At 38.8% G+C, this 17,055-nt stretch overlaps 2 protein-coding genes across 2 annotated transcripts; both read left to right on the top strand.

Moving 5' to 3' along the window:
• The first annotated feature begins 749 nt into the window (after positions 1 to 749).
• Positions 750 to 11,090, top strand: rskra (ribosomal protein S6 kinase related a). Its single transcript, XM_060888888.1, has 12 exons — positions 750 to 861; positions 1,682 to 1,909; positions 5,135 to 5,218; positions 5,305 to 5,373; positions 5,576 to 5,645; positions 5,967 to 6,074; positions 8,230 to 8,270; positions 8,354 to 8,381; positions 10,014 to 10,103; positions 10,202 to 10,290; positions 10,668 to 10,778; positions 10,869 to 11,090. The coding sequence occupies exons 1-12, from the start codon at positions 835 to 837 to the stop codon at positions 11,088 to 11,090; spliced, it is 1,167 nt and encodes a 388-aa protein (XP_060744871.1). The 5' UTR covers positions 750 to 834.
• Positions 11,091 to 12,812: 1,722 nt separating this feature from the next.
• On the top strand, positions 12,813 to 16,694 carry aldoca (aldolase C, fructose-bisphosphate, a). The gene is made up of 9 exons (XM_060888047.1): positions 12,813 to 12,939; positions 13,043 to 13,174; positions 14,106 to 14,317; positions 14,458 to 14,512; positions 14,609 to 14,769; positions 14,868 to 14,951; positions 15,056 to 15,230; positions 15,453 to 15,652; positions 16,231 to 16,694. The coding sequence occupies exons 2-9, from the start codon at positions 13,063 to 13,065 to the stop codon at positions 16,324 to 16,326; spliced, it is 1,095 nt and encodes a 364-aa protein (XP_060744030.1). The 5' UTR covers positions 12,813 to 12,939; positions 13,043 to 13,062; the 3' UTR covers positions 16,327 to 16,694.
• Positions 16,695 to 17,055: the final 361 nt, after the last annotated feature.

The raw sequence follows: 17,055 nt of genomic DNA, 5'->3' as shown, positions 1-17,055 counted from the left end.
AACAAAAACAGAAACAGCCCCCACCAGTGTAAATACTGTATGTTCAAACAATATTGTGTGTGCAGAAATACTGGAATGAACACATTAGTATTATAGCAGCAGTTACACGAGATATTGTAAAGTATTGTGCAATATATATATTGCAATATATATATATTCATTCATTCATTCATTCATCTTCTACCTCTTATCCGAACTACCTCGGGTCACGGGGAGCCTGTGCCTATCTCAGGCGTCATTGGGCATCAAGGCAGGATACACCCTGGATGGAGTGCCAACCCATCGCAGGGCATATATATATATATATATATATATATATATATATATATATATATATATATATATATAAAACATAGTGTATACATAACAGTTTACATATATAAATATAGACTAAAGGGTAAAAAGATGAAAATATTCTTCTTCATCTTCTTCTTCTTATTATTATTATTAATAATAATAATAATAATAATAATAATAATACAAAAGTTCAGTTGAGTTCTTTAATCACTTCTTGGTATGTCCCGTCCTCAAATCGTCATATTTGTTTTTTTTTTGTTTTTTTATATCATCATTGTGGGTGTTACACGTTGTTGAGATGAGGCTGAAGTCAGTCTGCTGCTGAGTTAAAGGGGCGTGATCATGTTGATGGTGAAGGGGGTGTGGTGTGAGATGGTGTGGTTTGGGAAGCAGCTCACAGAAATCATTTCACCTGATTGCAGTGAAAGAAACAAGGAATTGCCATTTGATTACTAGTATCCTGCCAGGAGCAGTTATTTAATGGTTATTTGATAAATCACAAGATCATCATTTATTTGTTGACAACATGGGGCTACTATGGGCGGTGCTGTGAGCAAAAACAAGGTGAGTTACTGTATGTATTTATTGATCGATTTATGTATTTCTGTGTTTATTTAATGGATGAAATCTACAAACTAAGTACCTTATGTAGTGATGTAGAGCGATTATGGTGTATAATAGTGTGTAATATTTTGTGCCTGTTCAGTTCATTTCCAAAAATATGATTCTTATTTTATTATTTTTAAACATAAATGTGGTTCTTATTTCAAGTCTGCCTTACTTGATGCTTCTCAATTCACCGATGCACATGAATACACATACATTTACCAGCAACTTTATTAGGAGGCACCTGTAGACCTGCTCATGAATACAGTTATTAAGTCAACAGCAGTCATGTGGCAGCAGTGCAGTGCATGAAATCAAGCCCACACAGGTTGTGTTTATATTCACCTCAAGCATCAGAATGGGGAAAAATATCCATGATTTTAGTGAGCTTGACTGTGAAATGGTTGAAGGTGTCAGACGGACTGGTTTTTTAGAAACCGCTGATATCCCATGGATTGCACACACAACAGTTTTTTGAGTTGACAAAGAATCGGGTGAAAAACATCCAGTGTGAAGCTCTTCTTTGGATGGAAATTTCCACCTACAGAGCTGCCACTCATTGGATGTTTTCTTTTTCACACTACAAGGTGTAAGATTTAGAGACTGTCGTGTGTGAAAATCCTAGGAGATCAACAGTTTCTGAAATACTCAATTCAGTCTGTCTGGCACTGGCATTTACGCCACTGTCAAAGTCACTGAGATTATATTTAGTAGTGAACAATGAGACTTTTCAATTTTTATTTTATTTTATTAAATGTTTTTCGTTCTTTATGTGCAGACACCCTTTTCGTCAGTGGAGAACAGCTGTTTTTCCAGTAAGCAAAGGTTTCTGTCTCTCCATGATGTACTTGTTCAAAACAGTCCATTCGGGCAACAGAGTGACCAGTGCACAACGTCCCAAATGTGTAAATGTACAAAAAAACAAGAGAGAGATCTTCTACCTACATCCACTTCAATGTTCCTCCCAGAATTTCCACATCATGAGGGGAGACCTGCACATTTACAGGTACTCTGTCTCTTAATGAAAATAAGCTATGAATGCAAGCAATTTCAGGGACTTTCTAAACTCTTAATTGTGGAAATGAGTAAAGCAAAGATTTTATTTATTCTATTCTATTTTATTCTATTCTATTTCATTTTATTTTTATAGTGCTTTTAACAGTGGACATTGTCGCAAAGCAGAATAAAAATGACAAAGACTTAAATTAATATATATTTTTTCTGTAATGAGAAAACCAGAGGTGATGGTGGCAAGAAAATCTCCCTGAGAGGATATGAGGAAGAAACCTTGGGAAGAACCTGACTCAAAAGTGAATCCACCTTCATCCGGGTGATACCAGAGAGTGTGGTTATAAATAATGTCCTTTCTACAACTGTACACTATATAGTCATATGCAATTGTGTAACCAGGGGTTTTCGAGCAACTCAGGAAAATATTCTATTCAGTCCATCCTGGTTGCCAGAGGATGAGAAATTCACCAGAAACAGGAGTTAAATGAAGTGATGCTGAACAAGGAGAATGTGCAGAGTGATGAATGATGCACCTGCTTCACTCATGCCCTTTGATAGAGTCAGGTGTGTGACAAGACGCAGATTCCTGCTGGAAAATAACAGATGAATAAATGGATTGGAGAGAGAAATGCAGAAAATGCAGAAAAATTTCTATGACAGTAAAGCAGCATGTCTTCATAGTTTGCACGTTTACCTCAAGACTTTTACCTTTGAGGTTGGGGGTTTGACTCCTGCCTCCTTTCTGTGTGTGTGCCGTTTGAATGTTCTTCCCATGCTTCGGGGTCACCTCCGATTCAACTTGTTTCCTCCCCATACATGCATCTCTAAATTGTACCACCTTGTGTGACCCATCCTACAGCCATGAGCCTCCCTGAGAAAGACTCAAGGCTTAATGTTATCCTATGAAGTATAAGCAGAGCAGATGGATGGATGGATGGATGGATGGATGGATGGATGGATGGATGGATGGGTTGTTGGGTGGATGGATGGATGGGTTGGTGGATGGATGAATGGATGGATGGGATGGTGAATGGATGGATGATGGATAAATGGATGGATAGGTTTGTGTATGGATGGATGGATGGATGGATAGATAGATAGATAGATAGATAGATAGATAGATAGATAGATAGATAGATAGATGGATGGATGGATGGATGGAAGAATAAAAAACATAAATACTTATTTCCATTGTGTCAAACCAGACATAACAGTGAATTAAAACATTTCATTGAATTAATCAGTTAATACAACAATATTAAATGTTACTACTGCATAGTATTAACGTTTCTTAATCAGTAAAAATAATTAAATAATTCGTTAATAATTAAGAATCTGATGAGTAATTCTCAACGTTATACAACCTACTCTTTTTTTCCTACAGAAAGAAGGTTGAGTTTTTGAAACAGATCTCTTACCAGGTGGATATGTGCAGATGTTTAACTCTAATCATCTTGTTTTGAGGTGTCTGAAGTTTCTTTATAGATAGAGACTATACAGCTGGCTCCTATACAGCATGTGCTGCTTGGTCACACATCTGTCTGAACGGAAAAAGCTATTTTGGTTGTGCTTTTGGTCGAATTCTCAGGAGGTTTTGTAAGCAGTTGCTAGGTCTGTCAGAGTTCCTGAGGGTGGAAAGCTGCTAGCTGAGGTGTGTGGAATCTCGGTGGACTTTTGTGGATTTGTGACTCGGTGGATTTGTGCTGTACACTGGAAAAAAAAATCTAAACATTTACAGCATCTCATTTGAAGGCTTCACTGGCTTCATGTTCATTATAGAACACTTGATTTAGTCCTTTTATTTGTTTTTAAAGATATTTTAAAAAAGCTAAGTCTTCTTCCTTTTGTAATATCTTGGTTAATATCTAACTGAATGTGCACCATGGTGATGTATATGATAATCTATTATCTCATGCAGCTGCATGAAGCATGTGATCCTTCGTCCTGGGCAAATGTCCGACGAATATCTATATGTGTGTATATGTATGATAATTTGTCCTGGGCAAATGTCAGACAAATATGTATGTTACACTGTACCATGTAAAGCGTCCTTGAGCTTGGGAAAGGCGCTATATAAATTAAACATATTATTATTATTATTATTATTATTATTATTATTATTATTATTATTAATCTAACACAGGTTTACTTACAGTTCTGTTAACAAAAATACAACAGAGCTGGTGCTTTTACTGGATACACAATACTAAAACCAAGACTACTCGGTTTGCAATTTTGGAAAGCAGCTTAAAGCATAATTTTTAATTTTGAAATCAATTTTTAATAAATCATATTTTATTTTTTATTTTTGTTATCTTTTTGTTTAGTTTTAAATGTAATTTTCTGAATAATTTTTTTTAAACACTGATTTTATTTTATTTTATTCTCCTTTTTATTCACTATATTTCAGTTTCATTTCAGTGCTTCGATAATGCTATATAAATAAATTTAACATAATACATTTCTCTTTCTATTATTATTATTATTATTATTATTATTATTATTATTATTATTATTATTATTATTATTATTATTATGCCAAACTGCTGTCTGAGATGATGGATAGTAAGAAAATGTTTTTTGATTCGAACCTGTGGTGAGCGACTGAAGAGCTTCCAGCTGAACATTATACAGATTAATGGTACAAAGACCAACAAATGAGATTCCCATGTCTCCCAGGTCACAAGCCACCAGAGCACACAACACACATACATTTAAAATCTAAACCTGTGGAAAACGAACACCACTGTGCATTCTACATACAAACAAACAGAGTCATTTTAATAAATACTATTCTCTCTCTCACTATCAGTAATGACTTCATGCTGTTTAGAGACACAGTGGAACACTATGTGTGTGGTAGGAAACCACCTAAAATGGGATCTTAGGGCACTAATCATACACACATTCACACCAAATTTAGTCCTCCTACTGGGGTGTTTTGTGGAAGTGGAAGAAAATCGGCGAACTGTTGTGGAGACCCTTAGAGACACAGGGAGAACAGACACTAACCCAAGGTCAGGATTAATTCAATTCAAGTTTCAATTCAAGTTCATTTGTATAACGCTTTTTACAATTGTCTCAAAGTAGCTTTACAGAACATAAATAACATAATCATTCCAGATTAAGTGGTGGACCCTGGAACTGTGAGCCACTGTGTCATGTAAACTAAATAGATCATTCCAGAGTTTAAAGAATTCACATTTATCTTTCTATTCAGGTCACTGGGGTAATAGCCAAAGGATCATTCGGCCCTATTCTGAAAGTAAAGGACTGGGCAAAAGGGAAGACCTCTGCTATAAAGGTGACTTCTTTTTCTGTGGTATGACACAAAAATCCTGCCCTGAAATGCATGTTTTTTTATTTACAGTTTGTTTTGTGAATGATTAGGTTTTACCCAAATCTGAGGTTCTGAAACATGGAGTCCTGAAACAGGTGAAAGAGGAGGTTATAATTCAGGTGGGGATTACACACACACACACACACACACACACACACACACACACACACACACACACACACAATGCATCAGATTGTGATCAAGCTTTCGTTTCATTTCACCCCCAAAATGTTGATGCATCATAAAACACCATGATTTACCACTGCTCAGTTTGTCAGCTTCTTCATCTGCTAGACTTAATCGTTACCTGTTCCATCACAGCGGCAGCTCAAACACGCTTTTGTCCTCGGTCTAGAGGACTGTTGGCAGAGTCAGAACAACCTCTTCATCAGTGAGTCACTCCATCCACATTCTGCCCTTTCCTCACCTCTGCTTTCTGCTCTGCTATTACTACTCATGTGCCAGTCTGAGTTAACAGCAGGTCTCTTGGAGCCTTGTGTTTCTGTGGGAGTCTGTTGTCCATCATTGTTGTCCATTTATTCTTGTCTGCATCTCACACACATTTATTCATTTCTTCATCTTTTACAGCTTAGAGTTTCAAAAATTAATTCATGATCACAATAATGCTATATTAAATATGTAAAAAGACAAACATGGACGTTCATCAACTGAGAAAATGTTTAAATCTTTCTTTGTCTATTTCTTTTGTTAGTGTGTGATTACCGCAGCACGGGAGATCTGTACACCTACTGGATGCTAACTGGCCAGTTTAAAGAGAAGGAGGTTCAGGTGTTTGCTGTTGAACTCGGCAGTGCTTTAGGTCTCTGTTACTCACACACACACAAACATAATGAGGTTCCCTTCTGAGTCTGGTTCCTCTCAATGTTTCTTCCTCATATCATCTCAGGGAGATTTTGCTTTCCACCGTCGCCTGCGGTTTGCTCATTAAGGATAGATGTTCTTTTTAATCTGTTTCTATACTTATGCAGTATTGCTTTGAGAAATGTGAATAGTTAAAAGTGCTATCCAAATAAACTGAATTTAATTTAATTGAACTGTACACACACACACACACACACACACACACAGAGTTAAAGTCCTACCTCAGGTTACTATCTGTGTGGAATTTGCTTGCATGTTTTCATTCCCCTTATGTTTGCGTGGGTTTCCTCCAGGTTCTCAGATTTCCTTCTACTGTTTTAAAACAGGCAGGTAGGTGGATTGACTACACTAAATTGCCCCTAGGTATGAATAGGTGTGTGTGTGTGTGTGTGTGTGTGTGTGTGTGTGTGTGTGCACATGCATGATGTGCTGTAATAGATTGGTGTCCCAGTGTCCCATGTATTCCTGCCTCATACCCAATGTTCCCAGAATGAGGCTCAATCACGAGCTGACTGAAGGCAGATGAATCTTTTTATAAATATTATTAAATGTTGATAGAAAATGATTCATTACTATAATAGTTAGTCATTAATAATATTAATAGACATGTTTATTAAGACAGAGAGACATAGTTTATGATCATTTCCTTCACACCACACATTTACATTAGCAACATTTGCAGTCAAACAAAGGAAACTTATTAGTAAAAGTTTATTGAACATGTTCATAGGGTGAAGCTGGATCTGATCCCGACTCCTCCTGTAACTTTAACACTAACACTAACCCACATAATTCTGTACAACACAAAACACTGCATTAAGCACACTTACAGTATCTAGCTTTAAACACAGTTATCTCCACTTCCTGGACTTCTGGCTGGCTCAGGTGGGAGAAGATGGTTCAGGTCGGACTCCAGACCATTGACCTTTTGTTCTGCAGTGAGGGATCATGAAGGTGGCTGGAACATTGTCAGCTAATGCAGGACCTAGTCGGTATTCACAGTAACCCAAATCATCTGAGAGTTTTTGAGTTCATAGGCTTCAGAAACATTGTGAAGTTAAGAATAGTAATGCTTATTGTTATTTATTCTTACAGTGACATCACTATAACATCATTGTGGTATCAATATGAAATTATTGATATACATTAACAGTTATACATATACATTAAAACCCAGTGAAATTCTTTTCTTCACATACCCCAACTTAGGGTCAGAGTTCAGAACCCTGGAGCAGAGAGGGTTAAGGGCATTGCTCAATGACCCAACGACGGCAGCTTGGAGGAGCTTGTGCTTGAGCCTTGACCTTCTGATCAACAAACACAAAGCCTTGACCATTTGAGGCACCACTGCCTTATTGTGACAAAATTATAAGAGCTCTACAACATGACGTAACATCATTCTTACAACACTGTAACGTCACAATCACATCACTGTAACGTCACAGTTTCAATATTGAGCCATTAATATCGCTCTGTCACTGGAAACTCACTCTTTGTGAGTCAGTCGTTGCGGCCACATTATGATGTCACTGGGTCTCTGTTTGCTTCTCTCTCACACACACACAACAGGAACACACAGGGTCACACTGCTTGAATGGTAGTTGATTCAATTTCTATTAATTAAGTTACTGGAATAAAGGGGGCACGGGGGCTTAGTGGTTAGCACGTTTGCCTCACACCTCCAGGGTCGGGGTTCGATTCCTGCCTCCACCTTGTGTGTGTGGAGTTTGCATGTTCTCCCCGTGCCTCGGGGGTTTCCTCCGGGTACTCCGGTTTCCTCCCCCGGTCCAAAGACATGCATGTTAGGTTGATTGGCATCTCTGGAAAATTGTCCGTAGTTTGTGATTGTGTGAGTGAATGAGAGTGTGTGTGTGTGTGTGTGTGCCCTGCGATGGGTTGGCACTCCGTCCAGGGTGTATCCTGCCTTGATGCCCAATGACGCCTGAGATAGGCACAGGCTCCCCGTGACCCGAGGTAGTTCGGATAAGCGGTAGAAGATGAATGAATGAATGAATGAATGAATGAATGAATGAAGTTACTGGAATAAAGGCATGCAAAAAGTCTCACGTTCATTTTTCTGTGATTTTGTGTAGGGTTTCTTCATGACTTTGGGATAATGCACAGAGATTTGAAGGTATGTTTTCATTTTTCAGCCTAGTGAAGTAAATATAGTAAGTGTCTAATTTGTAATAGTGAAATGCTTTGTTTATCTTCCAGATGGAGAACATTCTTTTAACTGAACACGGTAAAGCTGTTTCTGTCTCAAACTATACTGGTACAAAATATTAGAGCCACTATATATTAGAGCAGTTATATCAATTAGGCAGTTATCCAAAATGACAGATATATCTCTTTGTATATTGATGTATAAACACATTCAGGGGCATTTCCTATTCCATCATCAACAGTATTTATACATTTAAACGTTGACTGTATTCATTTTATCAGCCACAAAAAATATGACCATAAAGTTTTTATGAAATTTTTTTAGGAATCATTTTTTCCACAAAGCGAGTTAGTAGAGATTTGAACCAAATATCTTTGGGGTGCTGCTGCATTTCCAATCCGAATAGAAACCTAACCCTAATCATTTGCCAATCATAGCAGAGTCCCTGAGTAACAGTAAGAACATCATCAATGTGCTATAACATCATCGTGACATCACAATCGTGTCGTTGTGACATCACTATCGCATCAGCGTTTAACCCACATTTAATCACTATGATGTCACTGTATCCTCGCTCTTAAGATTGTGACATCATTGTGTCTGTATTTACCTTAATAAAGCTGTAGTACAGCTGTAAATGTATTTTAGCTAAGAAAGTTCAGATGAGATCACATCAACTGCCTTGGAAGCTTTTGCTAAACAGACTTTCTGCTTGGCACTTTAACTAATATTGATTTGGTTTGAATAAAGGCTTGTTCCTTTTTTATATTTCTTTGTGCTCTTTGTGTTCTCAACTCCATCGTTTTACTTCTTCCCAAATTAATAGGCAACAGTTTTGTCAGATGTTCTGATGACCTTTGTTACAAACACTAACATGTATAATATATATCACAACTGTCAGACTGTATATACATTTAGAAAGGAAATTATTCATAATAACACTCTCTGGTGTTTATAACAGTTTATAATCACACCCTCCAGTGTCACCCAAATGAGGATGAGGTTCACTTTTGAGTCTGGTTCCTCTCAAGGTTTCTTCTTCTTCCATCTAAGGGAGTTTTTCCTCACCACAGTCACCTCAGTCACCTCAGACTTGTTCATTAGGGATAAATACAAACACCTTTAAATATAAGTCTAATATTAATCTTTGAATAATGTTAAACTTTTTGTACTGTCTATAATATTTCTTATCTTCTATAAAAGCTGCTTTTACACAATGTCCATTGTTAAAAGTGCTATACAAATAAAATTGAATTGAATTGAATTGAATATGGGGGAGGGGGCACGGTGGCTTAGTGGTTAGCACGTTCGCCTCACACCTCCAGGGTTGGGGGTTCGATTCCCGCCTCCACCTTGTGTGTGTGTGGAGTTTGCATGTTCTCCCCGTGCCTCGGGGGTTTCCTCCGGGTACTCCGGTTTCCTCCCCCGGCCCAAAGACATGCATGGTAGGTTGATTGGCATCTCTGGAAAATTGTCCGTAGTGTGTGATTGCGTGAGTGAATGAGAGTGTGTGTGTGTGCCCTGTGATGGGTTGGCACTCCGTCCAGGGTGTATCCTGCCTTGATGCCCGATGACGCCTGAGATCCCCGTGACCCGAGAATAGTTCGGATAAGCGGTAGAAAATGAATGAATGAATGAATGAATGAATGAATGAATGAATTGAATATTACAGAGGTCTGACCCTGAAACCGTTTGTGCTGTCGGGTTCAGGTCACGTCTGCCTGGCAGATTTCGGACTTTCTCGTCGACTTGATCGGGGCGCAAAGGCATTTACAATCTGTGGGACAATCCAATACATGGGTAATATTTTGCACACAAGGCTGACTAACTCAGTCACTTTGTTTCTTATTTATAGCAAAAAACATTAATTCATTCTATTCTATATTATTGGTGAACAGCTCCTGAGGTTCTGACTGGGGGTCCTTACAGCCATGCAGCAGACTGGTGGTCTCTGGGCATCCTGTTATACACTCTGGCTGCTGGGGAGGTAAGATATTACATAACACAAATAAGACTAAATGATAACTGAATGCTGCACACACCAGCTGACGGTGGTGTATATTGTTATTGTTGCTAAATTACTAATAATTATTATCCTTATCGTGTCTGTGATTGTTTTTGTCTGCAATTTTCCTCTGTTTGTTTTATTACTCTTGGTTTTCCCCATTCGCATTATTTTATTCTTATATGTTTAGTGTTCCTCTTTATAGGACCTCATTATTTTGCATTAGTTTTTACAGTGTATAATACAGCTATGTCACATTTGGACTAGCCCAAATTAAAAAAGATATATATATTTTTTTAAACAATATCCTAGCATTATACAACCCTCACAACCTATAAAACTCTTATCTTTGCATTTAGTTCCCACTTCTTCCAGAGCCAGACCACAGCAGTATGCTGACTAAAGTCACTGAGCATCCTTATGAAATTCCTCTGAGATTCAGTCCTGCACTGGCCCTGTTGCTCACAGAGGTATGTAGTTTCTGCGGTTTTGCCGTTTACCTTTGAATTAAAGTCAGACGTAGCTGTTCTCACACTTTGTTTTTTGCTCTCTGGGTACAGCTCCTGTGTAAGACTCCTGTGCGTCGCTTGCGCTGTCTGGAACGCTATAGGAGTCAGAGGTTTTTCAATGGCGTCTCCTTTGACTCTCAGGTCTTGATGAAGTATCCCATTCAGACAATTCTTGAGCTGAAGGATCACCCTAACCGGCCAGAGAAATCAATGAGGGGATTAACATTCGACCAGCTTCTGAACTTTGAATGTGATTTATTTGACCGGTTCTAAACAAAATATTTTACAATATACTCTATGTATCAGGTTATGTCAGTAGAGAAAAAAACATAAAAATAAACACATATTTTGGCAGTGGTGGCTCGAGAGGTTAAGGCTCTTGGTTGTTGATCAGAAGGTCGGTATTTAAGCCCCAGCACTGCCAAGCTGCCACCAGTGGGCCCTTGGGAAAGGCCCTTAACCCAGGGGTGCTATATCATAGCTGCCCTTGCGCTCTGAACCCAACATTATGTGAAGAAAAGAATTCGACCGTGCTGTAATGTATATATGGCGATAATAAAGGCTTCTGTGCCCCAATTTCATTTCAATTTCATATTTTGTCCGTCTTTGGTCATATTTCTAATTGTTTGTTTTACTTCTATTAGTAATCTTTTGGCTTAGCTACAATTATTACCTAGGAACTGTAGTGTCTACATGGAAACAAGCCTTATTCACATGTGTGATTTTACTAGAAATGATTTCTATATAAATTATTGTATCTGTGAACGATACTATCTAACTTATAGACCTTGGTATGACCTATTTGTGTGAGCAAAGACAAACCCAAATGGGAGCAACCTTAATAGGGCAGAAAATTGAAGACCAGATAAAGCATCATTATTAATGTTTTTAATTAGGTATCAGGGAAAAAAACCCAAAGCCCCTGTGGAGTAGGCTAAATATAATATTATCTCTTTGTGCTTCTCCCTGGGGGCCCCTCCCAGACCCCATCTACTGAAAGACGAGTGTCAGTTCCTTCATGTGCAGAATAACATTAGACAAACCTCCTAAATCTACACCAATCAAGTTCAAGCTCCTCATCATTTTCTCTATAAAGTTTTAGTTCTCGCACTAAACCCAGCTCTCAGGGAGTTGTTTCTTGATGCTCTCACTGCTAGATTGCTCTGTAGGGATCTACGTGTACATCCAGAGGTCTTAAAAGCTGCTTTGTGACCATGTCTTTTGCCTAATATGTCTAATAAAATTGAACAGAATTGAATAGATGTAATCTACTGAATAAAACTAATCTTTTAAATCTAATATACGCAGACTGATCCCTAAAGACGGACTGCTCAAGCCTGAATATGTAACTAAATGAGAAATAAATTTGGGCCAGCTCACAGCAGACACTAACAAAGTGGAGATTTTTTATCAGCTTAGTTCTCCAATAGTTGTCCTTGAAAACTGGATCATGGAGTTGTGGGAAAAAAGTCACATGGACATGTCAGTGGTGCTTTGGGACATAAATGCCAAGAGAATTATTATTTCAGTTGAAGTGAATGTAATCCAGTTAGTCCAGGGGCATGAGGGCTTTTTTGTTTTTTGTTCCAGCCAAGCAGGAACCACACCGCTTCCCTCTGTTTAAACTCGGTTGAACTTTCAATTGAGCCTTTAATCAACAACTGGTTGTGGTTTATCATTGTTTTTATGGATTTAGGGAAAAGCTTAGATAGTTGAGTTAAAGGAATGTAACACTGTCTTGTCTGGTCGGTTCCTGCTGCTGTTGTCGGCTCTCTTGAAGATCTAATTGCTTGGCATTATAATTATTTACTTGTTTACATTTCTTTGTGGTTGATAAAGCACTTTCTTATTATTGCCACATTATGCTATGCAACTGTTGTAATAACGGAACTCCAAAGCAGAATTAAAGCAGGTTAGAGGTGGAGGTGCTCCCCTCCATGGCCTTCACAACATCACTTAATGAGGTCATGTCGTTACGCTCCGCCCTACGGGTTCCAGCCTCCTCCGGGACACCATCATGAAGAACTGGGACGACGTTGCTGTCACAAAAAGAGCTTCTCATTTCATTTCTCATCACAATCTCAGGAGCAAGCCGGTGCATCCGCATCTCTTCTGTGACTTGGTGAGTAACTCTGTGTTTCTTTGTAAAGTTTGCCTTTTAGTGAGAGATTCAGGAGAACGTTTTCCTACCGCCTCCCATAATACAGCCAGACTACTGTTCTCAGGTTGTGATCCCTCTGTAAAGATGACCCACCAGTTTCCTACGCTCACCACTGAGAAGAAGAAGGAGCTGCATGAGATCGCTCTGCGCATCGTGGCTCCTGGGAAAGGCATCCTAGCAGCTGATGAGTCAGTCGGTGAGTGCAACTACTTAAACTGTTTAGTCTGTGAATATATATTTCTGTCTGCCAACATGAATTGATAATAAGGTGGTGTGATGCTGTTCGAAAGTAAAGCAGAGATACTATTAACATCTAAAACTGACATCATCCTCTCCACAAGTGTTTTATTCTACTTAAACCACAGCAATTTGCCAATGATTATAGTCGCTATTATTTAAAAAGCAACATGTCATATTTTTGAGTTTTAGTTACATTTAATGTCATGAAATCTCAACAAAATAAGGTTAATTCCTGTTGTAGAAGATATAAGTCGTCATTTCCTCAGCAGCCTCTAGTTTTTAAGTTAATGAGACTCACTCACTCACTCATTTTCTACCGCTTATCCGAACTACCTCGGGTCACGGGGAGCCTGTGCCTATCTCAGGCGTCATTGGGCATCAAGGCAGGATACACCCTGGACGGAGTGCCAACCCATCTCAGGGCACACACACACTCTCATAGTTAATGAGACTGTATTTTAGAATGTAGTGTCTTTTGTCTTTTACTGACAAAAAGAAAAACGCAGACCCTCTCGGTCCTGAAGACTGTAAACTTATAGACAATGAGGACTCCAGAAAATGATCAAACAACCTTTCTTTGTTACATTTTATCGAAGGACCACCAAACAAATCCATGTTAATGCTCATACTCCAGAAACCATGCCCTGTGATGGACTGCCGTCTCATGCAGAGTGTATCCCTGAACATACTCTGGCTCCACTGTGATCTTGATCTGGATACATGATTTACTGAAAAATGAATATTAATTGTATTTCTATAAATCTGAATCGCCTTTCTTTCACAGCTGCTCTTATGGAGAACTAGCTAAAATATTAATATTGAGTATTTCATGTGGTCCAATATATTTGTGATACTCTTTCAGTCTGGATGTATTGTTTAACCATCAGGAAGCATGGGGAAGCGTCTGAATCAGATAGGAGTGGAGAACACAGAGGAGAACCGTCGCCTGTACCGCCAGGTCCTCTTCAGCGCAGACGACCGCATTGACAGCTGCATCGGCGGGGTCATTTTTTTCCACGAAACCCTCTACCAGACTTCTGATGATGGTGTTCCATTTGTTAAAATGATCAAAGACAAAGGGATCACTATTGGCATTAAGGTATGTGCCGTGCTGTTGGAGGTCAGAACTTTTTGTTTGGAATTAGGAAGCACTGGCAATTTTGTGGATCAGTGACACTCAAGTCTCATATTTTCAAGAGGAGCTCAAATATAGCTTGTCTTTGAATTTTTTTTTCAAAGGTTGATAAAGGAGTTGTTCCCCTGCCAGGAACTAATGGAGAAACTACTACACAAGGTAAAACACTTTTGTACATCATCATCTAACAGACAGCTTATTGTTCAGTAGTTTTGGCTTGATTGTGCTAAAGCTCGAAACTGATGCTTGTGTCAGGGCTGGACGGTCTATCAGAGAGATGTGCTCAGTACAAGAAAGATGGAGCAGATTTCGCCAAGTGGCGCTGTGTGATGAAGATCAGTGACACGGCCCCATCTCAGCTGTGCATCACAGAAAATGCAAATGTCCTTGCACGCTATGCTAGTATCTGCCAGCAGGTATAGTACCTGAGTCAATATTTTTAACATGGTTGAATTTTCAACTCCGTTTAAAAAAAAAAAAAAAAGAAGAAGATATGTGTTTTTTCTCCTTACAGCATGGGATTGTACCCATAGTGGAACCTGAGATTCTACCTGATGGAGATCATGACCTTAAGCGCTGCCAGTTTGTTACAGAGAGGGTTAGTGTCAGTTTCTGTTAATGCCGATCTCCGGTATGAAGTTGAAGATAGTTAAGGCGATTGCATATTAAAGCCAGCGTAAATGTTCCGTGTTTGTGCTCCAGGTGTTAGCAGCAGTGTACAAGGCCATGTTTGATCACCATGTGTATCTGGAAGGCACGCTGCTCAAGCCCAACATGGTGACCCCTGGACATGCTTGCCCCACCAAATACAGTGCTGAGGAGGTTGCCATGGCGACAGTCACTGCTCTACGCCGCACTGTGCCTCCTGCAGTCACTGGTTATGTCGATTACTTCACTGATATCACAGTCATGATTACATATGTGTATCCTTGTCACTGTAATTCTGTGCATTGCTTTTTTCTTATCCTGCCCTGTCACACTATTTATACTTTATGTATCTGTGTGTTCAAAGCCCTCAACTGCATTCTGCACCTTAGATTTTTCTACATTTGCCTGGCTGTAGTTTTTTTATTTGAAGTGTATAATCTTCTGATTCCAGGAATAACATTTCTATCTGGAGGCCAGAGTGAAGAGGAGGCCTCTGTCCACTTAAATGCCATCAATAACTGCCCACTGGTAAAGCCCTGGTCACTGACCTTTTCTTTTGGTCGAGCTCTGCAGGCCTCAGCACTGAAGACCTGGCGCGGTCATAAGGAAAACCAGAGTGCTGCCACTGAGGAGTTCATTAAACGTGCTGAGGCATGTCCTGTCATATTTGTTTCCATTCTGTCTTCTAATTAACTGCATAATATGGATGATTTCTCCACATTCTACGTTAGTAAATAGAGTCTGAGGAGCTATACAAATCTTACAAATTGTGTTGAAGTAAAAATGTAATTTTTTTAATGTAATGAAATACTCTGTTTCGGGGGTTTGGGTTGTTAGGTATGTGGTCGGTTTTTGGTGGCAAGAGGGCATTGTAAATATTGGTTAAGGGGACAACTCGAGTAAGTAACTGCCCGGCTATTATTTGCACCAGTCCACTTTAATATAATTGTCTGGAACTGGCCCTGGTTTAAAAAACCTAAGAGATAACAGATTAACAGATCAACAAGGACAAAAGTCCAATCTCACAAGCTGATGACAAATTTATTTACTTGGTAGTGTTGGTTTACTTGCGCTGTATATATACTGCAACTTTAATGCTGATTATTACCTGCTGCCTGCTGCAAAATAACTAATCAGTGCCACAGAAGAGACTTCAAATGTTGGATTGACCAATGTTAACTACTGTTAACTTTACAAGCAGTTCTCATATCTTCCTTGTTCCATTTCAGATCAACAGTCTGGCATCCCAGGGGAAATATTCTGGCGAACGAGACATCAGTGGCGCTACTGGTCTTTCCCATTACCTGTCTAGCTATGCATACTGAAATCTCCTCAAATACAGACAATTGCACTCCACTGTTATAGAAATGACTGTATTTGATCTGTCACACACACACACACACACACACACACACACGTTTCTTGGGTTCAGTACATAGCTGTTTGAACTACATCAGTATTAGCCGTTAAAATTGAATTAAACAACTAAAACGCTATATAGAAAACCTTATACATTATTATAAATACCTTCTAGATAAACGTGAGCTGGTTATCTTCTCACTCAACCAACACAATCTGGGGTTGTCTTTACAACTTGTGCTTCACAGTGATTGATCAAAACATCATTTAAATGTCTCTATGTGATAGAAATAAGCTTATTTACACTTAGTACCTGTGGATTGTGTACTTTTGGTGAGTGTTGTGGTATTCTGTGTGACATAAAAAAAAAAAATACTGCATGTGACTTAATAAATTCAGAAAATAATAAATGTGTCTGGTTCGACTAACTCTGTGTCAGTATTACAGCTCTATATAAGTGCGTTCATTCTGTGAATTACAGCATTATTTTGCTTAGCATGCATATAATCACACAAGCTACTGTGGGATACTGTACTTTTTAGGCTGATATGAATTTGTGTAATTGTAAAAGATTAGGTGACATCACACCACACATCTTCTGTAAGACCAAAAGTTAAGTCAAGTCAAGCTTTTATTGTCATTTCAATCATATGTTGCAGTACACAGTGAAATGAGACAATGTTTCTCCAGGACCA

The sequence above is a fragment of the Tachysurus vachellii genome, chromosome 15 (genome assembly GCF_030014155.1).
Source record: "Tachysurus vachellii isolate PV-2020 chromosome 15, HZAU_Pvac_v1, whole genome shotgun sequence".
Taxonomy (NCBI): Eukaryota; Metazoa; Chordata; class Actinopteri; order Siluriformes; family Bagridae; genus Tachysurus; species Tachysurus vachellii.
The sequence above is the reverse complement of the archived record's forward strand: the minus strand, read 5'-3'. Positions and strand labels throughout refer to the sequence as shown.

Coding starts and splice junctions, on each gene's coding strand:
- aldoca (XM_060888047.1), top strand. CDS start 13,063: ATGACCCACCAGTTTCCTACGCTCACCACTGAGAAGAAGAAGGAGCTG. Junction 14,513..14,608: donor TGGAGAAACTACTACACAAG/GTAAAACACTTT, acceptor TGCTTGTGTCAG/GGCTGGACGGTCTATCAGAG. Junction 14,952..15,055: donor GCCAGTTTGTTACAGAGAGG/GTTAGTGTCAGT, acceptor TTTGTGCTCCAG/GTGTTAGCAGCAGTGTACAA.
- rskra (XM_060888888.1), top strand. CDS start 835: ATGGGCGGTGCTGTGAGCAAAAACAAG. Junction 1,910..5,134: donor GGAGACCTGCACATTTACAG/GTACTCTGTCTC, acceptor CTTTCTATTCAG/GTCACTGGGGTAATAGCCAA. Junction 8,271..8,353: donor TAATGCACAGAGATTTGAAG/GTATGTTTTCAT, acceptor TTTATCTTCCAG/ATGGAGAACATTCTTTTAAC.